This window comes from Heptranchias perlo, unplaced genomic scaffold, assembly GCF_035084215.1.
Source record: "Heptranchias perlo isolate sHepPer1 unplaced genomic scaffold, sHepPer1.hap1 HAP1_SCAFFOLD_43, whole genome shotgun sequence".
Taxonomy (NCBI): Eukaryota; Metazoa; Chordata; class Chondrichthyes; order Hexanchiformes; family Hexanchidae; genus Heptranchias; species Heptranchias perlo.
The window spans coordinates 2,074,955-2,099,403 of NW_027139442.1; the positions used below are offsets into that span (position 1 = coordinate 2,074,955).

Below are 24,449 nucleotides of genomic sequence, written 5' to 3' on the forward strand. Positions count from 1 at the left end.
ATGTAATTCCACTGTAGCCCCTCTACAAATGTAGTTCCACTGTACACCCTCTCCATGTTTTACCACTATGCACCCACTTCATGTGTAGTTCCACTGTAGCCCCTCACCGTATGTAGTTTCAGTGCAGCCCCTCTTCCTGTGTAGTTCGTATGTAGCCTGAGCTGAAGACCTCCTCTTTAGTATCTCATTTTGCCTTCTGTTCCCAGCAGCATTTGCCTCTGGCACACGGGACTGTGAAGCTCATTTACTATTGTACAGCAGCCGATACATCCACAGGACTCTCTGACCTCTGACTGAAGCAATGCTACACCAGGGACAATGTTGCTCAAATGCGGGATGTATCTCAAGGACGTGCATTGAAACACGTCATTCGAACCTTTGATAGATCTGTCGTGACGAAGCATTTGGAACATTGTCTCCAGTTCTCGCCATTGGTATTTCCAATGACGCAATGGACAAGGTTGAGGAGGAGTCCAAGAATGATTCCAGGGTTTAGGGCTCTAAGTTATGATGAGCAGGAACACAGGAGCTGAACTGATTGTCACTGAAAAGTAAAGACTGTATGGAACAGACTCTCACACAAATTACCCGAGTATCTCCTTCAAAAAAAACCGAGTAAATATGGAGTGAGTTGATGAGGTAATGAAGGAGACACGGATGTTACTGAGCTGCAGAGAGGTCTCAAAGCACCACCTATAGATGGGATGGCCAGGGATGATCGCTGATGGAGTTTTTTATATGTAATAAGGGGAGGTCAGAGCTGATAACAACTTCCCCCAATGAGCAGAAATACAAGAAGTGACTATTGATGGAATGGAACACCGCCACTGAGCCATCTCAACCCAGTATAGCACAGGAAGTACTGGATGTCCCAGTGCAGGACACCAAGTGAATGGAGGTCACCATCCCAAGGAATCCTCCTAACCCGCCGACCAGCTGATACATCTCATCCCAATGTCACAGCAGGAGGGAACATGTCAGGGTGTGGCAATCTGACGAGACTGTGACCAGTTAAAACGGGAGGCAATGCTCAGTGGGAGCTACTGGCGAGAAATCATTGGCAGCCTCAGGTAATAATTACTGAAAAAGGTTCAACATCACTGAGGAGCACTGAGAATTTGTGAAGTAAGTTTTCTAGCTCCATTTGTAAATTTGTCGGTAGCAGTAGCCTTTGCTGCTTCCGCTCACTGTTTTGCTTTCTCCTTAGAGCTGCTACATTGGCTCTGTAAAGCCCGAGGTTAAATTTTCTGCTCGTCATGAAGCAGTTTTCTTTAGAAATATGAAGGATTATAATGCAGAATTTGAAGGCAAAGTTCTGTTTAATTTTAAATCAATTTCTTGTGCAGTTACAGAATTTGGGCTGCTGCGTGTTACGAATGGCAAATCTGAGTTTGAAACACACCCTCAGAGCTGCTTTAGCTCCGTCGCTGTAACTTTGTCAAAAATGCACTTATATTTACAAAGGTAAATGGAGTTTTGGCCGCACTTACGCTGAAGTTACCGTGGTGGAGCGGGAGCAGCGCCCAGGAAACTATAGTTTCACTCATGTTCATTCCCTCTTTATGATTGCATGGCCGTCTCCTATTCTCTCTCCGACTCCTTTATCAATCGGTTCTCCTTTCATTCTTTCTCACTCCCCTTTCTCACTCGGTTTTCATTTCATTCTCTCTCTCCTTTATCCCTCGGTTCTACTCTTATTCTCTCTCTCATCTTTATTCTTCTGGGCCTCCACTCCCATTCTCCCTCTCAATTTATATGCCGGGTTCCCCTCTTTCATTCTCTCTATCATTCTCTCTCTCCCCATTATCCTCCTGTGCTCCTCTCCGATTCTCCCTCTCCCCTTCATGCATCTAGTTCCCCTCTCGTCTTTCCTCTCTCCCCTTTATCCATCCCTCTCCCCTCTCCAATTCTCCACCTCCCTTTTATATGGCTGGTTCCCCTCTCTCACTCTCTCTCTCTCTCTCATCCTCCCGGTTCTCTTCTCTCAATCTCTTTCTCTTCTTAATCCACCAATTCCCCCTCTAATTCCCCCTCTCTCCTCCTCTGGAGTCTATAATTAAGGATAGAGTTGTAAACAATTTTACAACACCAAGTTATAGTCCAACAATTTGTTGGACTATAACTTGGGGTTGTAAAATTGTTTACAGTTGTCAACCCCAGTCCATCACCGGCATCTCCACATTAAGGATAGAGTGACTGAACACCTTGAAAATTTTCAGCTGACCAGGGAGAGCCAGCGTTGATTTGTAAAGGGTAGGTCATGCCTGACGAACCTGATTGAATTTTTTGAAGAGGTTACTAAAGTAGAGGACAGCGGAATGTCTATGGATATTGATTATATGGACTTCCAGAAGGCATTAGATAAAGTCGCTCATAAGAGACTATTAACTAAACTTGAAGCTCATGGAATTGAAGGCAAATTATTGACATGGTTAGGAAATTGGCTGAGCGGGACGAAACAGAGTAGGGATAATGGCTCAAATTGGCAGGATGTGACTAGTGGTGTCACATAGGTATCTGTTTTTGGGCCTCAACTATTCACTGGATTTATTAATGACTTTGATAACGGGATAGAGATCCATATATCCATGTTTGCCAATGACAAAAAGATAGGCAGCATTTTAAGCAGTGTAGATGGGAACATAACATTCCAGAAAGATAGTAACAGACTAAGTGAATGGGCAAAACTGTGGCAAGTGGATTTCATTGTAGGCATGTGTGAGGTCATCCACTTTGGACGAAAACAGGGTTCATCAGTGTACTTTCTAAATGGTGAAAAGCTCGAAACAGTGGAGGTCCAAAGAAACTTAGGGGTCCATGCACATAGATCATTAAAATGTCATGGAGAGGTACAGAAAATAATCAAAAATCTAATGGAATGCTGGCCTTTATATCGAGAGCAATAGAAAACAAGGGGGTAGAATTATGCTACAGCTAGAAAAAAACCCCAGATTAGACCTCACCTGGTGTACTGTGTTCAGTTCTGGGCACCACACCTCAGGAAGTATATATTGGCCTTCGAGGGAGTGCAGCGCAGATTTGCTAGAATGAGTTCGGGCGAAAGGTCTTCGACCTGAAACGTTGACACTTTTCATTCTCCACAGCTATGGTCTGACTTGCTGAGCTTCTCCAGCACTTTTTGTTTCTATTTCAGATTTCCAGCTTTCGAAGTATTTTGCTTTTGATTTACTGGAATGATATCTGGACTCCAAGTGTTATATTACGAGGAGACATTACACAAACTAGGGTTGCATTCCCTGGAATTTAGAAGTGTAAGGGGTGACCTAATCGAAGTTTTCAAGATATTAATGGGAACTGATAGGGTCGATAGAGAGAAACGATTTCCGCTGGGTGGGTTTGGGTTAGGGTTAGGGTGAGACATCGCCTAAAATTAAAGCCAAAACTTCCAGGAGTGAGATTAGGAAACACTTCTGCACGCAAAGGGTGGTGGAAGTTTGGAACTCTCTTCAACAAAGGCAGTAGATGGAAGCTCAATTGTTAATTTTATTTCTAAGATTGATAGATTTTTGTTAACCAAGAGTATTAAGGGATATGGGGCTAAGGCGGGTATATGGAGTTAGGTTACAGACCAGCCATGATCTCATTGAATGGCAGAACAGGCTCGAGGGGATTAAATGGCCTCCTCCTGCTCGAATGTGCTTTCAGTCTGTGCATTGCCAATTCTCAATCCAAGAATGAATCTTTTTCAATTGCTGAATTACCTGATATTTTGGGATCTTCTTACTACAGAAATGAGGGTAACGATCGACAGGCTTCCGAAGCACAAAGAATCATTGCCCCATCCTCCAGGTGGTGCTTTGTTAAACCAGGGATTTCCAAGCACTCCGACAGGGCACAGTTTGGAAAGTTTTCCGGTTGGTAGAAAGTAACCCGAAGGCGGATAATTGAATATTTGCAGTTAGTTGTTGGCAAATAAATTGATTTCCATGTTCATTTTAAAATAAAAAAACAATTCAACCGTCCGGGTCAAAGGCATCAGTTTTAGGTGCTCTGTGCTGATGATAATTTGAAATGTTGCTGACCTTAAAACAGTGCAGCTTTTGGGCCGTGCAATTACACGGAGCCCTGAGCAGATCCAGTTACGTTAATTAGCTGATCACTGAGGGCTTGCCGGTACCTGAGCTGGAAACACAATAAACTTTAATTAATTAGTCTCCCTTCTCTCGCCTCTTCACCAACAAATTTGATAATAACACATTAACACAATATTCAAAAGTGTTTGGAATCTCGGCTGTTCCCCATCGATTCGTTGTAACTCGAGTCAGATAAGAAATGAATAAAGACACTGCGCAACAAAGCGCCGAGAGTCAGCGGCCGATCACACAGTCCCGCTGGCAGTGAGCAGCATGGAGCAGTGACTGTCACCACCACAGTGGGAAAAGGCAGTTACTGAACGGTGCAGCTGGTGAGACAGGTGAAGAACATGAAACTGGTCAAGAGTGGGCGGCAGAGAAAGGCTGCTCACCAACCCGGCCGAGGTTGGGTCGATGATACCACGGCTCGCAACAAAAGCTCTTCTGCCAGGTTTGTAAGCTGAGCAGCTCTGGATCAAAGGGAGTAACTTCACTAAAACAACAGTCGCAGTGTAAGGCAAACACCGTCCCTGCCTTCAGATAAAGGCCCACAGTTTCGGCTCTCTGCATACTGACTTTATTTGTTCACTTTCTTAATGAGGAACTTTCAGAAACTTTTGAATATTGTGTTAATGTGTTATTATCAAATTTGTTGGGGAAGAGGTGAGAGAAGGGATGCTAATTAATTAAAGTTTATTGTGTTTCCAGATCAGAGTTTGTATTGTTTTATCCACTGTCGGACAAGCGGACTGCACGCACCGAAAGCTGAAACCGAGACAGGCTCACATCCAGACCCCTGGACAAAACCTACCTGGAGACTGCAGTGGCTCAACAAGGATCAAAGCAGTACAGAGTGAGCTCAGAGAGGATAATGGAAACACAGCAGGAAAAGAAGCATTTCAGCAGCCCCGACTCCACGGAGGACAGCAACAAACTCGAAAGTCGCTATCAGTTTTGCGGGCACACTTTGAGAATCACTAGGGTCTCCAGCAATAAATTAGTGGTACCATCAATAATCTGGGAAGCTGTAAGTCCAATGTTTGGAGTAAATGCTTGGATCTGATAGAGAGAAACCAAACTCAGAGATTCTTCCTTCCACGACAGCAACCGACAACACCCCCACCCCCGCCATGTTGAGGAAGCCCGACTTGATGAATTGGTTTTGCAGACGAACATGCATAAGAACATCGGAATTGCTAGAAGAAAGATTATTGTTCGCCGTCTCCTTTCCTGGTAGTCACATGACACAGTGAGAACCGAGTTGTAGACAAATAATAGCAATCAAACCGAATGAATTAGTCTCCAACAGACCCAGACATGAGGCGAGGAAAACCCTCCAGTGGTGGAGAGCTTTGGGAACCATAGGTCCAAAGTCACCTGTTCCTCCCAAACCTGCTCCACTCACCACATGTCATGTCTCCAATTAATCATCTGCCTGCCCACTCACTTAACCTGTCTGTAACCCTGAGCAGACTCTTTGGATCCTCGTCACAGTTTACTTTCCCACGTATCTTTGTATCGTCAGCAAACTTGGATACATTACACTCGGTCCTCTCATCTAATTCATTAATATAGAGTGTAAAAAGCTGAGGCCCAAGCAGGGATCCTTGCGGCACCGCACTAGTTACAGCCTGCCAACCTGAATATGACCCGTTTATCACGACTCTCTGTTTTCTGTCCGTTAACCAATCCTCTATCTATGCTAATATATAACCCCCAACCCCATGAACCCCTTTTTACTATTTTACTCTATCAAAACCGTTCGTGAATTTGAACACATCTTTTAAATCTCATCTTAAACTTCTCTGGTCTAATAGAACAACCCCAGCTTCTCCAGTCTCCCCACTTAACTGAAGTCCCGCACCCCTGGTACCATTCTCCCAAATCTACACTGCACTGTCCCTAAAGCCTTGACAATCTCCCTAACGTGGTGCCCAGGATTAGACACAATACTCCTGCTGCGGCCTCACCAATGATTTATAAAGGTTTAGCGTCACTTCCTTCCTTTTGTATTCTGTGCCTATTTTATAAATCAAGGGTCCCGTATGCTTTTTTAACAGCCTTCCCAACTTGTCTTGCCACCTTCAAATATTTGTGTTAGTACAACCCGAGTTCCTTCTGTTCCTGTACCCCCTTCAAAATGGTAACATTTTGTTTATATTGTCTCTTCTTATTATTCCGATCAAAATGTATCATTGCACAGTCAGTTCTCTGCGTTAAATTTCATCTTCCATTTGTCTGCCCATTTCCCTTGTGTGTCTGGTCTCCTGAAGTCTGTTCTTAGCCTCCACATTGTTTACTACATTTCCGAGTTTCGTGTCATCTGCAAACTTTGAAATTATACACTCTATACACAAGTCCAGTTCATTAATGCATATCAAAAAGATCAATGGTGTAAATACCGACCCCTGGAGAACACATCCAGCCTGAGAAATAATCGTTCACAACTACACTCTGCTTTCTGTCTCTTTGCCAATTTCATATCCACGCTGCCCCTGTCCTGTTAATCCCATGGGCATCAATGTTGCTAACTCATCTGCAACGTGGTACTTTGAAAATTCATGTCAACAAACACAACTGCACGAAAACCATCAACCCTATTAGTTACTTCATCAAATAACTCAATCAAGTTTATCAAACACGATTTGCCTTTAAGAAATCCGTGCTGACCGTTATTTATTAAAACATGTTTTTCCAAGTGACAATTAATTTTGTCCAAGATTATTGTCTCCAAAAGTTTCCCCACCACCGACGTTAGGCTGACTGGCCTGTAGTTACCAGTTTATCCTTCTCCCCTTTTTTGAACAGGAGAATAACATTTGCAACCAGTCAGTCCTCTGGCACCATCCCCATATCCAAGGAGGATTGAAAGATTGTGGCTATAATCTTTGCTATTTCCACCCTGACTACCCACAACAACCTAGGATGCATCCCACCTGGACCGCGTGGCTTTTCTACTTTGAGTACTGCCAACCTTTTTAGTGCATCCTCTACTATCTCTTCCTTTGCTGGGACATTGGCAGCATCCTCTTTTTTTGTGAATGTAGATGCAATGTTTTCATTTCATACCCAAGCCGCGACTCCACAATGAGTTCGTTCTTTTGTCGCTAATTGGCCCCACCCTTCCTTTGAATGTCCTTTTGGTAATTGTCTGTTTATAAAAGACTTTACTGTTCCCTTTTATGTTATCTGCCACTATTTTCTCGTACACTCTCTTCGCCCGTATTATTTCCTTTTTCAGTTCTCCTCTGTACTTTATGTATTCTGCTTCATTTTCTAATGTATTATGGTCCTGACATTGGTCATAAGCCTCCTTTCTCTGTTTCGTTTTACTCTCTATATTTCAATTATTCAGTGAGCTCCAGCACTGGATGCCCTTCCTAACTCCCTCATAGGAATGTGTTTCGTTTGCGCCCGAACTAGCTTCTCCTTGAAGGCCTCGCATTGCTTATTTACTGTTTTTACAGCCAGTCTTTGTTTGCATTCAACATGGGCCGGATCCCTTTTCAACTCACTGGAATTACCCCTCAGCATCTTCACCTTTGATTGATCCCTGTCTCTTTCCATAACTACTCTACACCTAATATATAACATCCATGGCACCATGTTCTGTCTTCATACCATCCATGGCACCATGTTCTGTCTTCATACCATCCATGGCACAATGTTCTGTCTTCATAGCATCCATGGCACCATTAAATTGTTTTTACCCTCCAGGCCATATTTACCGGGTTTTCCTCCTCCCTCACACAATGTAATGGGTATATAACCTTCTTGTATCATGTCTTGGGTTTATACGTTCCAATTCACCATACCCTGGGTTTATGCCGTCGTTATCGTCATGTACTCGGTTTATATCCTATCTGGCACAAAGTACTGAATGATGTATCATCCATGCAATCGATATGGGGTTAATACTCCACCAGCACCATGTATTATGTTTAAACCCTCCTTGATCCCCTGCACTGGGAATCCACCATCCTTGACACTCTACATTGGGTATCCACCATCCCTGATCCCCTACACTGGGTATCCACCATCCTTGATCACCTACACTGGGTATCCATCATCCTTGATCCCCTACACTGGGTATCCACCATCCTTGACACCCTACACTGGGTATCCACCATCCTTGACACCCTACACTGGGTATCCACCATCCTTGACACCCTATACTGGTTATCCACGATACTTGATCCCCTACACTGGGTATCCTCCATCCTTGATCCCCTGCACTTGGTATCCACCATCCCTGATCCCCTGCATTGGGTATCCACCATCCTTGACACCCTACAATGGGTATCCACCATCCCTGATCCCCTACGCTGGGTATCCATCATCCTTGATCCCCTACACTCGGTATCCACCATCCTTTACACCCTACATTGGGTATCCACCATCCTTGACACCCTACACTGGGTATCCACCATCCTTGGTACCCGACACTGGGTATCCACCATCCTTGATACCCTACACTGTGTATCCACCATCCTTGGCACCTTGTGCGGTATATACACGATTGTTAGCACCGTGCACGAGGTATTTTTTTTATTTCTTCATGGGATGTGGGCGTCGCTGAGCAGGCCAGTATTTATTGCCCATCCCCAATTGCCCTTGAGTATACACAATCCTTAGCACCATGCGCGGTGTATCCACCATCTTTGACACCATTCCCGGTGTATACACCATCATTGACACCATGTGCATGGTATGCGCCATTCTTGACATCAAATGTTGAGTTTATACCCATCACAACACGATGTTCAGATTTTTATATCTTCCTTGGAACTAAGTACTAGATTTATATCTTCCTAAGAATTACTTACTGGCTTGCACCCTCCCTTGCTCCCTCCCTTGCTCCCTCCCTTGCACCTTCCCTTGCACCTTCCCTTGCACTGATCCCTGCACCCTCCCATGCTCGCACCCTTGCACCTTCCCTTGCACCTTCCCTTGCACTGATCCCTGCACCCTCCCATGATCGCACCCTTGCATCCACGCTTGCTCTCTCCCTTGCACCCTCCCTTGCACCCACCCTTGCTCCCTCCGTTGCACCTTCCCTTGCACTGATCCCTGCAACCTCCCATGCTCCCACCCTTGTATCCACGCTTGCTCTCTCCCTTGCACCTTCCCTTGTTCACTATCTTGCACCTTCCCTTGCACCTATCCTTGCACTCTCCCTTGCTCCGACACATGCTCCCTCCCTTGCACCCTCCCTTGCAACCTCCCTTGTAGTGTGAACTTGGATTCAGAAAGTTGCAGGTGAACGAATTCTAACGTTAATGCCATATTTTGTTTCAGGGCCTCGTTCTCTGCCGGTTCTTTGAGAAAGAGAAAATCAGTTTTTCTGGGAAGAAGATGATTGAATTGGGGTCGGGCACTGGGATCGTGGGGATTCTTGCAATCCTGCTGGGTGAGTTAAACTTTCCAAGCGATAGCACTTTGCATGTGTGAGGTTGAGCGATGAACTGTAATGGAATAGGACGGCTATATAATGAGAAGGACCATGACAGTGACTGGTCATTGGGGTGATTAAACCCCCAGTAATATGCACGTTTTGTGAACGCTGCAGTCTGTTCTTCTTTTGAGGTCTTTACTGTTAGGAACATAGGAACAGGAGTCGGCCATGCAGCCCCTCGTGCCTGCTCCGCCATTTGATAAGATCATGGCTGATCTGTGATCTAACTCCATATACCTGCCTTTGGCCCATATCCCTTAATACCTTTGGTTGCCAAAAAGCTATCTAACTCAGATTTAAATATAGCAATTGAGCTGGTATCAATTGCCGTTTGCGGAAGAGAGTTCCAAACTTCTACAACCCTTTGTGTGTAGAAATGTTTTCTAATCTCGCTCCTGAAAGGTCTGGCTCTAATTTTTAAACTGCGCCTCCGACTCCTAAAATCCCCAACCAGCGGAAATAGTTTCTCTCTATCCACCCTATCTGTTCCCCTTAATATCTTATAAACTTCGATCAGATTACCCCTTAACCTTCGAAACTCGAGAGAATACAACCCTAATTTGTGTAATCTCTCCTCGTAACTTAACCCTTGAAGTCCGGGTATCATTCTCGTAAACCTACGCTGCACTCCCACCAAGGCCAATATGTCCTTCCGAAGGTGCGGTGCCCAGAACTGCTCACAGAACTCCAGGTGCGGCCTAACCAGGGTTGACAGTTCTTCACCTCCAGTTTTGTTCTGTTTGATCGAGAATGCTTTCAAAGCACAGGACCCTCACCTCAGGCAATAAGAATGATGCCTCAGAAAATTCGCAGCTTTCCAGACTCAGCCGCTCCACCTGCCATAATGGAGAAAGTCCCTCCTCCCATCGGGGAGCGGGATCTCAATTGAACTGCTGTTGATCTGTGAAAATCGAGTAAGCGTAAAATTCCAGAAAATGACAAAGTGAAACATTTGATCACATTTCTCCTTGAGCTGATGAGCTGAGAACTAGATACCGATCAGAAATGGCCTGGTTATATTCAATGTAATATTTGCACAACATCCTGAACATCTCGACTCTGATCAGATATTAAACGGGGAAGCTGCAGCTTTTGATCATGTTTTTGAGTCCTTGTGAGCTCCAGTCACGTGCCCAGCACCCAACTGATGGCCAAATTATATTCCAAAAAACACTAAGCATGCTTTGGAATAAAATAATGAAGCAGTCCGTGCCCGCATAAAGCACAACCTGGACAATATGCAGGCTTGGCTGTTATGCAGCCAGTAACATTCGTGCCAGACAAGAGCCAGGCAATAACGATCTCCAACAAGACAGAATCTAACCAATTCCCATTTACATCAAACGACATTACCATCGCCGAATCCCCCACCATCATCATCCTGGTGGTTACCATTGACCAGAAACTTAACTGGACCAGCCACATAAATAGTGTGGCTGCAAGAGCAGGTCAGAGGCCGTGTATTCTGCGGCATTGCCTGAGGAATTACTGAAGGAAATGAACATTGTGTCCCTATCATTATCATTAGCGAACAGCCCCACTTGTGACCTTGTGATGGAGGGAAGGTCATTCATGTAGCAGCTGAAGATCGTTGGGGCTTGATCACTGCCCAGCGATGTCCTGCGGCTGAGATGATTGGCCTCCAACAAACACTCTCATGTACCTTTGCACCAGGTATGACTCCAGCCACTTGAGAGTTTCCCCACTGATTACAATTGACGGCAGTTTTACGAGGGCTCCTTCGTGCCACACTCGGACAAATGCTGCCTTGATGTCAAGGGCAGTCAGTCTCATCTCACCTCTGGAATTCAGGATTCTTTTCCATATATGGACCAAGGTTGTCATGAGGTCTGGAGCCGAGTGGTCCTGGCGGATCCCAAACTGAGCATCGGTGAGCAGGTTATTGGTTAGTAAGTGCCGCTTGATAGCACTGTCGACATCTTCCATCACTTTGGCGATGATTGAGAGTAGGCTGATGGAGCGGTAATTGGCCGGATTGGATTTGTCCCGCTTTTTGTCGACAGTTCATACCTGGGCAATTTTCCATTTTTTAGTCGGATAGATGACAGTTCCGACTGGTACAGCTCAGGTCGGGGCACAGCTTATTCTGGAGCACAGGTCTTCAACACTGCAGCCGTGAGCCTTTGCCATGTCCATGAACTCAGCCATTTATTGTTATCACGTGGAGTGAATGGAATTGGCTGAAGACTGGTATCTGTGAGGATGGGGACCTCAGGAAGAGGCTGAGAATGATAATCCACTTGGCACTTCTGGCTGCAGATTGTTGCAAGCGCATCAAACTTTTTTTTGCATTCAGGGAATCAAGAGATATTGGAATCGGGCGGGAAAGTGGAGTGGAGTTCGAAGAGCAGCCGTGATCTTATCGAATGAGGGAGCAGGCTCGAGGGGCCGTATGGCCTACTCCTGCTCCTATTTCTTATGTTCTCATGTTCCCATGTGCTGGGCTGCGCTCTTGTTGAGGATGAGAATGTTCACTGAGCCTCCTTCTCCTGTTGGTTGCTTAATTTGCGACCACCATTCGCGACTTGATGTGACCGGATTTCGGAGCTTTAACCTGGTTGTTTGGTTTGGGGATTGCTGAACTCTGTGCACAGCATGGTGCTCCCTCTGTTTATAATGCATGGTGCTCCCTCTGTTTATAATGCATGGTGCTCCCTCTGTTTATAATGCATGGTGCTCTCACTGTTTATAATGCATGGTGCTCTCACTGTTTATAATACATGGTGCTCCCACTTTTAATAATGCCTGGTGCTCTCACTCTTTATAATGCATGGTGCTCTCACTGTTTATAATGCATGGTGCTCTCGCTGTTTATAATGCATGCTGCTCTCGCTGTTTATAATGCATGCTCCTCTCCCTGCATAGAAATCATGGTGCTCTCACTGTTCATAATGTATGGTGCTCTAACTGTTTATAATGCATGGTAATCCTTTGCTGCAGCTTCACCAAGTTGGCAGCTGATTTTCAAATACGCTCGGTGCCGCTCCAGGCATGCTCTTCTACATTCCTCATTGAAACAGATTTGGTCACCCAGCTTGATTGTGATGGAGAAGTGAGGGATATCTCGGGCCCTGCGATGACAAGATTGTTGTGGCATTCCATTATGCTGCTGCTTAGTGCCCATGGTGCCTCATAAGTGCCCGGTTTTGAGCTGCGAGATTTGTTATTAATCTATCCCACTCAGCAGGGCGGAGGTGCCACACGACACGATGGAGGGTTTCCTCAGAGTGAGGACAGGTCTGATTCTTTGTATATGTCAGACCGTTGCTTGACTAGTTTGTGAGGCAGCTCTCCCGACTTTGACAAGAGTCCCCAATTGATAGCGAGGAGGAACTTGCAAGGTCAGCTGGGCTTGGTGTGCCTTTTTCTGTCCGAATTTGATGCCTGGGTCGCAGCTTTATCCTTATTTTGATACCGCGGCGTGGCTCACGGCCACACGAGAGGGCAGTAAAGCATCAACCACATTGGTGTTGGACTGGAGTCACACACAAACCAGATTGGTGAAGGACGGCAGGTTTCCTTCACTAAAGGACGTTAGTTAACCTATTGTTTTTTTGCGACAATCGGATAGATTCATGGTCACTTTGGGGCGGATGTTGACTTCGAGCGGCAGTTTAAAACGTGTGATAGCTAAAAATAGAAATCGGGAGGAATGTTCAACGGGCGACAAACTCGTTGTCACCGGTTTTACGCGATGGCAGAAAGTCAATATCGCCCCTTTTGCTGATACCAGCTTTTTATATTGACATTTATGAATTGAAAATCAAAATCTCAAACTGCCGTGGTTGGATTTGAACTCAGGTTACTGGATTTTTATTCCGCAGTTTTGGAATACTAAACCAGTGAAATAACCGCTGTGCTAATGGAATCGCTGAGCAATGCTGTGACACTGCACAAGTTCATCATTATGGTTCACAGCCTTTGCTGTGTTAATCTGCTTTGCCCCGAATCCCTTTTGCCCAAATTTACCATTTACATGTTGGGGTCATAGGGAAGCAATAAGTGAAGATACGTCATTGCTCTTTTACATTCTTCTGGCAGGTGGAGATGTGACCTTGACAGACAAACCAGAAGTTCTGAATCAAATAGAACTAAACGTGGCCAACAATGTCCCATCTTCAATTATCCAGCGGTCAAAAGTCTCTGCTCTCTCGTGGGGTGTAAACCATGATCAATTTCCAACAGACTACGACATCATCCTGGGATCCGATATCGTCTACAAGAAACGTGAATACCACTTACTGCTCAAGACCCTACAACATCTGAGCAACCAAAACACTATCATTTACATCTGCTCGAGGATGCGTGAGGTCATGGGAGCCATGAATTTTCACGAGGAGCTCATTCCACAGCATTTTAACTCCGAAATTGTTCACAGTGTTCCAGAAATAGAAATCAACCTGTACAAAGTGATCAAAAAAGTTCCTGTCGCTTATTAAGGAGGAAATTCCATAGAATCGGGTGGAGGCAGTTGAAGGTCTCATAATTGGAAGAAGCGAGGGGGAGAAGGGCACAACAGGCAAGAGTCAGAGGACTGAATGATTTTTAAGGAGGTTGCAGAGATAGAGGAATTGGGATTTCCATTTACTCTAACACCCTAACCCTGACACTCTTACCCTAAACCCTAACCCTAAACCTGACACCCGAACCCTAATCCTGACTTTATAGCCCGAGCCAAACCCTAACCCTATACTAGTCCCAGCCCTAACCAAAACCCGAATCCTATTAATGCCACTGTAATCTGACGAGAGGTTGTCAGGGAGGGTTGGAGTTTAGGGTTAGGAACCCTCTATAGAGTCAGCTTCACCCTGTATCTAACTTCAGTCAAGCACTGCAGAACACATCACAAGACCTACACTTTCCCCCTCCTGAAGTGTTGCTCTCCCACCACATACACGTTTGTGGAATGATTGCATCAACGTAAGCTCCTTTGAATTGACCCAGTTGAAGACTGCGGTGATGTTGTGCAGCAGAGAATATATTGCGAGATGAATACTTCGGCACTCCCTACCTAACAGCTTAGTGGGATACACGGACTTCAGCCGTTCAAGAAGAAGGCTCACCACCACTTTCCCAAGGGCAACTTGGGAGGGGCAACAGATTCTGGCCTTGTCAGCGACGCCCACACCCTGATAATGAATATATAAAAAGAGAAAACTTGTGATGTTCTCTGGTTCGAATTATTCCCTTTGTCGCATTTTGCAGTGAACTTAAAAAAATAAAGAACAAACACTTTTACAAAAAGATTCATTCACGGGGACTTAGCTCAGTTTTTGCGGAATACCAGCTCGACACAGGTAACTGACATAGCTCCCGACCTCCAACCGATTTCAACCCTGGTGCGGGAGGGTATCTGACACACTGTGACACCTGGTCCTCCTTTGGCTGGAGGCAAGATATTACAGCTGGAGGCAGTACAGCTAGATACAGGATAGTACAGCTGCGGCAGTACAGCTAGATACAGGATAGTACAGCTGGGGGAAGTACAGCTAGGTACAGAATAGTACAGCTGGGGGCAGTACAGCTAGATACAGGATAGTACAGCTGGGGGCAGTACAGCTAGGTACAGAACAGTACATCTGGGGGAAGTACAGCTCGGTACAGAATAGTACAGCTGGGGGCAGTACAGCTCGGTACAGAATAGTACAGCTGGGGGCAGTACAGCTCGGTACAGAATAGTACAGCTGGGGGCAGTACAGCTAGGTACAGAACAGTACATCTGGGGGAAGTACAGCTAGGTACAGGATAGTACAGCTGGGGCAGTACAGCTCGGTACGGGATAGTATATCTGGGGGAAGTACAGCTAGGTAGAGGATAGTACAGCTGGAGGCAGACAGTACAAAAGCAAAGAAGTTATCCTAATCCTTTATAACTCGTTGGTTAGGCCTCAGCTTGAATATTGTGTTCAATTCGGAGCACGGTACCTCAGAAAGGATGTCAAGGCCTTAGAGAGGTTGCGGAAGAGGTTTACTGGAATTGTACCACGAATGAGGGAGTCCCGTTATGTGGAGAGACTGGAGAAGCTGGGATTGTTCTCCTTCGAACTGACAAGGTCGAGTGGAGATTTGTTAGAAGTGTTCAAGATCATGCATGGTTATGATTGAGTAAATAAGGAGAAACTCCTTCCAGTGGTCGACGGGTCGGTCATCAGAGGATAATGATTTAAGGCGATCGGCAAAAGAGCCAGAGTCGACATGAGGAAACAATTTTTATGCAGCGAGTTGTTACGATCTGGAATGCACTTTCTGTAAATGTGGTAGGTGCATATTCAATATTAACTTTTTAAAGGGACTTAGATAAATACTTGAGGCCAAAAAATTACAGGGCTATGGGGGAAGAGCAGGAGAATTGGACTAATTTGATAGCTCTTTCAAAAAGCCGCACAGGCACGTTCGGCCAAATAGCTTCCTCCTGTGCTGTACCTCCTATGATACTGTGATACTATGTGAAAGAGTCAGCAGGAATCTCAGTTCAGTGGCCAGACATCTAAAGCTGTGGCAGGAACACACACAATGAAATAATATTTCATAACAGTGATAACCAATAAATACTTTGAAATCCCAGTTCAACTGAACCATGTTATTTGGGAGAAAGGACACTGCACTGACTCCTTGTAAAACTGAGACCGTGAACTGTCTCGGTATCAATCACTGAAAACACATTCATGAAAATATATTCCAGGACAGGTTAGTTCCACAACATGAAACTGTTAACAGCTCTTCGTGGTATGATGCCACGCCTTAGCCCAATTATCTGATTTCAATATATTTGGTACAGATAATTAGCCAGTAACATTCTCAGGGCTGGATACATCGTTTATTGCAGATATAATGCAGCTGCCACAAGGCCAAAAGCGTACCATGTTTACACACGATATCAACTGGTAGAACACAACAGGTGGCTCTGTAAAAGATGATGGGAGAAAAAAATTGTAAATTTCAGCAGCAGAGTTAAAACTGATTTACACCATTAACGGATGAGATAATTGCTTATCCGGAACACCAACGGATGCAAGAACAGGGTATTTAATGCGTTTTACCCAAAACATTGATGAATATTGGGTCAAGTGGATCAAGCATCATTAGGGGAACATTTAGGGAATAGTGATCATAATATCATAGGGTTTAGATTAGTTACGGAAAAGGACGAGGAGCAATCCAGAATAAAAATACTAAATTGGAGGTAGGCCAAATTCAGTGTGTTGAGAACGGATATGGCCCGGGTAAATTGGAATCAAAGATTGGCAGTCAAAACTGTAATCGAACAATGGGGGGCCTTTAGGGAGGATATGGTTCGGGTATTTTCTAGGTTCATTCTCACGCGGGGAAAGGTAGGGCAACAAAAGCCAGAGCTCCCTGGATGACGAAAGAGATAGAGATTAAGATGAAGCAGCAAAATGGGGTGTATGACAGATGTCTGGTTGATGACACAAGTGAGAACTGGGCTGAATCGAGAAAGTAGAGAGGGAAAGTGAAAAAGGAAATAAAAGTGGTAAAGAGAGAGAATGAGAATAGACTGGTGGCCAACGTAAAAGGGAATCCAAAAGTCTTCGATGGGCAGATAAATAGTAAACGGGTAGGAAGAGGAGAGGTGGGGCCGATTAAAGACAAAAAGAAGATCTATGCATGGAGGCAGAGTGCAAGGCTGAGACACGAAATTAGTACTTTGCATCTGTCTGTAACAAGGAAGAAGATGCAACAAAAGTCAGAGTAAAAGAGGAGGTCGTTGAGATACTGGATGGGCTAAAAATTGATAAATAGAAAGTACGAGAAAGGCAGGCTGTACTTAGAGTAGAAAAGACACCCGGTTTTTATCAAATTTTTATGTCTCCTCTTTGGATCTAATTTTTTTTTGTAAGCCACGGTTGAGCCACCTTTCTTGTTTTATTTTTGCGCCAGACATGGATGAATAATTGTTGTAATTCCTGCACATGTTCTTTAAATATTGTCCACTGTCATCCCTTTTCGTAAAGCTCCCCAATCTATCATAGCCAACTCGCACCTCATTCTTTCGTAATTTCCTCTATTTAGATTCAGGATCCTAGTTACGGATTCAACTACTTCACTCTCCATCTTAATGAGGAATTGTATCATGTTATGGTCGCTCTTCCCTAAGGGACCCCGCACAACATGATTGTTAGTTAATCCTTTCTCATTGCACAATGCCCAGTCTAGGATCACCTGTTCTCCAGTTGGTTCCTCAACGTATTGGTCTGGAAAACCATCACGTACACACTCCAGGAATTCCTCCCCGACAGTATTAATGCTAATTTGGTTTGACCAATCTATATTTAGATTAATGTCACCCATGATTATAGTTGTACCCTTCTTGCATATGTCTCTAATTTCCTGTTTCGTGTCCTCCTCTACATCTCCACTACTGTTTGGGGACAGATAGACACCCCCCACCAACGTTTTCTGCCCCCTGGTGTTTCTTCGCTCCATCCATACAGATTCGACATCGTGATTTTCCGAGCCAATATCCTTCCTCAATATTGCATTGATTTCCTCCTTTACTAACAACGCAACCCCACCTCCATTCCCTTTTTGACTGTCCTTCCTAAATATTGAATACACCTGGATGTTCAGTTCCCATCCTTGGTCACCCTGCAGCAATGTCTCTGTAATCACAACTATATCATAACCGTTAATATCTATCTGAGCTGTTAATTCATCTACTTTATTGTGAATGCTCCGCGCAGTAAGACGCAATGCCTTTAGACTTGTCCTTTTATGATTACTAGTCATTTTAATTTTATTTTGCTCTATGGCCCCATTTGTTTCTCGCCCTTGTTTTCTCTGCCTTCCAATATTGCTTCTTCCCTTTCTGCCTTTTGTTTCTATCCTTGTTTCCCACTCCTCTGTCTCCCTGCTCAGGTTCCCATCCCCCGGCCATTCTAGTTTAAACCTTCCCCAACAACACTAGTAAACACCCCCGCGAGCACATCGGTCCCGGTACTGCTCGGGTGTAACCGGTCCCACTTGTACAGGTCCCACCTTCCCCAGAACCGGTCCCAAAGTCCCAGGAATCTAAGTCCCACCTTCCTACACCCCATCACTGCAGCCACGCATTCATCTGGTCTATTCTCCTGTTCTTATACTCACTAGCACGTGGCACTTGTAGTAGTTCTGAGATCACTACCTTTGAGGTCCTGCTTTTTAATTCATCTCCTAACTCCTTAAATTTACCTTGCAGGACCTCATCTTTTTTTTTTTTGCCTATGTCATTAGTACCGATATGGACCACGAGTACTGGCTGTTCACCCTCCCCCTCCAGAATGCCCTGCCGCTGCTCCGTGACATCCTTGACCTTAGCAACAGGGAGGCAACATACCATACTGGAGTCACGTTTGCGGCAGCAGAAAAGCCTATCTGTTCCCCTTACAATTGAATCCCCTATCATTATAGCCCTGCCACTCTTATTCCGCCCCTCCTGTGCAGCAGAGCCACCCGTGCTGCCACGAACTTGGCTCTTGCTGCTTTCCCCTTATAAGCAATCTCACCCAACAGTATCCAAAGCGATATATCTGTTTGAGAGGGTGACGGCCCAAGGTGACTCCTGCGCTACCTACCTATTCCTTCTGCTCTTCCTGGCAGTCACCCATTTATTTTCTTCCCGCATAATCTTTTCCTGTGGTGTGACCACCTCACTGAACGTGCGATCCACGATAATCTCAGCATCGCGGATGCTCCACAGTGAATCCACCAGCAGCTCCAGCTCCAAAATACGGTTAATCAGTATCACCCTCTCTCACTGTCACTCATTCTCTCCGTCTCTCTCTATCATCCTTTCTCAGTCTCTCTCACTCTATTTACTTCTAACGAGCTATATAGATGCAAAATTGTGAAGCTCTGGAGCAAACTGAATTGAATTTGATATTTTAATTCCATATTCATTTGTGGCACAGTGCAGCTCAATTCAACATCATTGTTTTTACAAGGGACACGTATCTCATAACTGTGCATTCCGTGTGTGTGTGTGTGTGTGTGTCTCAGTTTCACTGGTCCAATAATGTAACCAATCCCCCTCGAAGACAGTCTTCACCTCCCTCTGTGCCCCATGTCTCTCAGTGTCTCCTGGTCCAATAACATAACCCATTCACCCCCTTGTCAACCTGTATCCACCTTCACCTCTGCGATATATGTCTCATGCTCTCCTGGACCAATAACGTCACCCAAGGACCCCCTCCCCTGACAGTCTTAATCACTCTCCCCCTTTGCCAGTGTGTCTTAGGCTCTCCTGGAACAACAACATAACCCAGGGACCACCCGCACAGTCTGTGGCACCCTCCCCTCTTGCCCCGTGCGCCTTTGGCTCTCCAGGTCCAATAAGGTAACCCAGGAACCCCCCCCCCCCCCCACCACAGTCTATCACCCCCTCCCCCTGTGCCCCGTCTGTCTCAGGCTCTCCTGGTCCAATAACGTAATCCAGGGACCACCCTCACAATCTGTCTCCCCAGCCCCCCGTTTGCCCGTTGTGCCTCCTGGTCCCATGATGAAAACCCTGTCAGCTCTCACTCTGTCTGTATATCTCACACATTCTGTCTCTCCGTTTATATCGAGTTCACCCATTCTGATCCGGCCCACAGCAGTGACTGTGATTGCCAGTTTTGCCCATTTCCTGTCGGTGCAGGGCGGCCATTTAGTTGAAGTCCAGCTGAGCTCTTTAGTGCCGCCTTTTTGAGTAGAAATTCATGCGTCACCTGCAGAGCGAGCCCTGCCTCAATCGGTCAGATTATCAATAAAATATATCAGAATTAGATTTAAGATAATTTCCGGGCTCCGTGCTGCTAATATAAAATGTACTTACCGTCCAGTGTGAAGTGTAGGGGATAGAATATGAAATGGGGTTTAGTTCTAGTGTTTGAAACCCTTCAGCTCTTTCTATAATTTAACTAATTTAACAATTAGAATCAGTGGGTATTTCACCGCGTTCTTCAGCTCCTCTCTGAATTTATTCTGGGTCAGGACATAAATACACGTGTTTGTGCAGCAACTGAGAAGTTGCAGCATTCCTGCAGTGTGTACCGTGATATAAAGAGGGTCAGTGGGGGAGAAGTAATAATCATAACTGTTTGTAATTCGCTGATAGAAGTAAAATACAACCAGTGTCACCCATAACAATATAAAACTGCCCGATATACTGAAGAGTAAAATGATGGACATTTTTCGCTTCTCCATCTCTGGATCCTTGTGATTCTCTCCATTGCTTCTGCCCCGGAGTCCCCTGCGGACTCGGCTGGACACTAAAATATGTCTGACCGTCAAACCATTGAACAGCAAAATCAGACAGAACGGGACACAAGGGGTTAAAATGCGGTGAAACAACTCAAATGCGACCCATGCGGGAGAAGTATCGAAGCTCGGTTTAAGCACACAAAACCAGGGAACATTATCAATTATAAATAGAGGTTCAAATGTAAAGTACCAGGGGAGACTCTCCAAACAGCCCAGCACACTCACTGTTCCCAGAACCACAGCCGCCGTTTTCTCGGTGCAATATTTTGTTTTAAGCTTCTCACAACAAATGGTCACAAATCGATCAAAGCTGAAAGCGACTGTGAACCAGACAGAGGCCGTTGTGGTTGCAAAAATCAGGAATGCAACGAGACAACACACGGGAGTAATTTTGATGAATGAAAGTGGGAAATAAATCCTGTGAATCTGCCTCAATATCACATCAGTGATAACGACCAGGAGATCGGCCACTGCCATTCCCACCAGGTAGCGAGTGATACATTTGGAGAGACCGCACTTTCCTCCGGACAGGATCACAATCGCCATCAAGTTAACTATAGGAGAGAGAAAAAGAAGCAGAGAAATTACTGATCAGACCTGGAGTCAAAGCAGCAGCTTGAGAGGATCTGGGGTGAAATTTCCAGCTTTGTTGCTACATCGAAGAGTGGAAAGTGATTCATTGGCCTGGGCAGCGCTTTCGGGCAGAGAAATGTTTTAAAACACAATGATCAATAATTAATAGGGAAATCGATACACAAAGTGAATAAACTGAGCACCAGATCCTCTGGAAGTTCTAAGTGAAGGCACGGTGCCGGTGAGGAAGGAGAAGGGCTTTTACCCAGCGGGAATCCAGCGGATTAAAACCGGATTTGGGCTCCAGATGGACGTGGCAAGAGTGCGAACGGTAGGAAGGTGAGGGAACAGCGGGAGGTGTTGCTGGTTTGTTGCTCTGAGTTAGAAGAGCCGACAGGGGCTGGCACTACACGGGGAAGGGCAGCTGGAGACCGAGCCTGTGAGTGAGATTGGGAGGGAGACAAGGAAAAAGACATGTAGGAGCTGGAGGGGAGTTAGCAGCAGCTGGTTTAGGAAAGCCGATAAACTGAAGCAACGGGTGAGGAGAAAGAGGATTCCATGCAGTTGGAGGAGGTGCTGGGATTCAAAGGGAGAGACTGCAGCAGAGTGTTAGAGGGAATCGAATCCATAGGTCCCGCTAACACAATCCAATCAATGATTTCTGTGGTTATTTTTGTCAAATGTTTTCAATTTATTTACTTTACACATTCAATTAAAATTAAATTAACATGCATTTATAAGTCAGCCTCGTTCTTTATTGAATTAAGCTGACACACAGCTTTTAGAATACAGTATCCGAATAATTCATAACGGTCAAGAAATGACTGAGTCTATTCTTTAAATACATTTCAATTATGTTTATTTATTCAGTCAGTAAATAAGTAAAAGGAACATTTATTTAACCAGACTGAGGACCTCATAGCGATAAACACACCCGGCGTGAAAACTCTCACAATCTGACAACATCCTAATATCACCTTCAAGTCACATTTCTTCTCAATATTTGGACTGAAAGTTCACCCCGGTGCTGCTTTCTCCCTGTGTCTCTGTGTCTCCCTCCTTTTGTGCGTATCTCTCTGTCTCTGTCTTTCTCTCCCAGTTTATCTTTCTTTCTCTAGTTCTCTCTCTCTGCCTCTCTGTGTGTCTCTCTGCGTGTCTCTCTGTCATTCTCCCTTCCATTCTGGCGTTAATTGTCTCCATCCCTCTCGTTTTCCTCTTCAGTCTTTCTCTATCGTTCTTTTCTATCTCTCTGCATTCTCTACTCTATTTCTCAATGCCCCTTTTCACATCCGATTCAATCCGAACATTCTGCGCCTGCTTTCTCTTCACCAGCCCCGTGTTCCAACGATCATATTCTTAGTGTCAGTTTGTTAAATAGTGAAGCCTCTCTCAACAGTTTAATGTTTCTACAGATCATCCAAATCTCCACCTGTTCACCTACACTGTTTACTTCATCTACAATGCGTGGAATAAACAGAATCAAATCCCTCTTCCAGGCACAACTTACAATAATTGAAATTCCTTCTCCTGTAATTATGAAGCACCGCGTTGGATGGCGGCATTGTTCAATTGACAAAACGCCAACATCACCGCTGCCACTTATAATCTACAGATAAATAGAAGGACCATGATTCGAAAGGAAACTGTACAAACTGACACAACATAAACTCAAAACTTTGCATTTTACAGTGAATTCACCCACAGTGAATCAGAGAAAGAGATGTGGAGTAATCAGCAGCAAACTCAGTTCAGTGGACAGACATCTGATTCGGCGTCAGATACACAAGTAATGACATAATATTTCGTAACAATGACAACCAATAAATACATTGAAATCCCAGTTAAAATGAACCATGTTGTCGGGGAGGGATGACATTGCGCTGCCTCCTTGTAACACTGAGACCGTGAGCTGTCTCATTGACAATCACTGAAAACACATTGATGAAAAAATATTCCAGGACAGGTTCGATCCACAACATGAAACTGTTAACAGCTCCTGATGGTCTGAAACCAGCTCTAAGCCCAGATCCCTGATTCCCATACGTTCACTACAGAGAATAATCCAGTTACAATACCAGGGTTGGATATAAAAAGTACATTAAAGATACAATGCAATTGCTGCAAGACCGAATGTTTAGAAGTTAAGGACATACCATTATTCAACAGTACATTTAGTGCGCAGAATAATCCAGCAGCACTGACAGGGTTGCATTACAAAGATGATAGCGGATATCATGCAGCTGTGACAAGACTGAAAGAGCCGAGACAGGACATTCCATCAACTGATAAAACAGAACAGGCAGCTGTGTAAAGCCTGATGGGAGAAATAAAATACCAAAAACGGTAGCACAACTAACATCGATTTACACCATAAACAGCTGAGATAATGGCTTACCAGAAATTCCAACGGCTGCAAGAACCGGATAATAAATTTCTTGTATCTGGTACATTCCTGGATATCCCATTTCTGTGAGAAGCGCTGACTGCTGTTGGCCTGGAAACCACAGCTCCAGCAGGCACTGAGAGCTCATTCATTTCAATGAGCCCTAATTTATACAGGGGCTGAGTCTCCACTGACACGGTTATATCCCTGATCATTGCTATTGGTTACAATCATTGAACAAACACATTACATCAGCAGCTTTGCCTCCTTTGTAAAGAATGACGTGGATATATCAGAAACATCTCAAAGTCCAGGACATTATCTTCATCAGACTTCTCTCAGGAATAAAGTTATAAACTGTGCTCATACAGGACTGATCCAACAATAATGACTTCATTTACAGTTTTCATCTAATTGTATTAACCATGTTCACTCCTGCTGATTCCTTTATAATTTATAACGATTTCTCCGCAGTGCACACTGAATCCAAGGCCACAAACAAATCCGCTTCATGCTGCTTCTGCAGTATTCCAGTTAAAATATGAATTTTGAGTTTCTTACAGAAGGACTTTTAAAGGGCAGGTTCAGGATTGTAGCTCAGAAATGGGGTGATATCAGGGGTCGAACACTGAACGAGCTTCATTGCCATTCCTCTCTCCGTTATTTTACTGCAGATGTTTCCCGTT

At 44.8% G+C, this 24,449-nt stretch overlaps 1 protein-coding gene and 1 long non-coding RNA gene across 2 annotated transcripts in view; both read left to right on the top strand.

Annotated features, from left to right (window-relative positions):
* LOC137312431 (uncharacterized) overlaps positions 1 to 24,449 on the top strand; it is a 621,748-nt gene that overhangs the window by 465,190 nt on the left and 132,109 nt on the right. The gene's annotated exons all lie outside the window — the stretch shown is intronic.
* Positions 4,966 to 14,009, top strand: LOC137312460 (EEF1A lysine methyltransferase 3-like). The gene is made up of 3 exons (XM_067979011.1): positions 4,966 to 5,121; positions 9,393 to 9,504; positions 13,612 to 14,009. The coding sequence occupies exons 1-3, from the start codon at positions 4,966 to 4,968 to the stop codon at positions 14,007 to 14,009; spliced, it is 666 nt and encodes a 221-aa protein (XP_067835112.1).

Coding starts and splice junctions, on each gene's coding strand:
- LOC137312460 (XM_067979011.1), top strand. CDS start 4,966: ATGGAAACACAGCAGGAAAAGAAGCATTTCAGCAGCCCCGACTCCACG. Junction 5,122..9,392: donor CATCAATAATCTGGGAAGCT/GTAAGTCCAATG, acceptor ATTTTGTTTCAG/GGCCTCGTTCTCTGCCGGTT. Junction 9,505..13,611: donor GATTCTTGCAATCCTGCTGG/GTGAGTTAAACT, acceptor TTCTTCTGGCAG/GTGGAGATGTGACCTTGACA.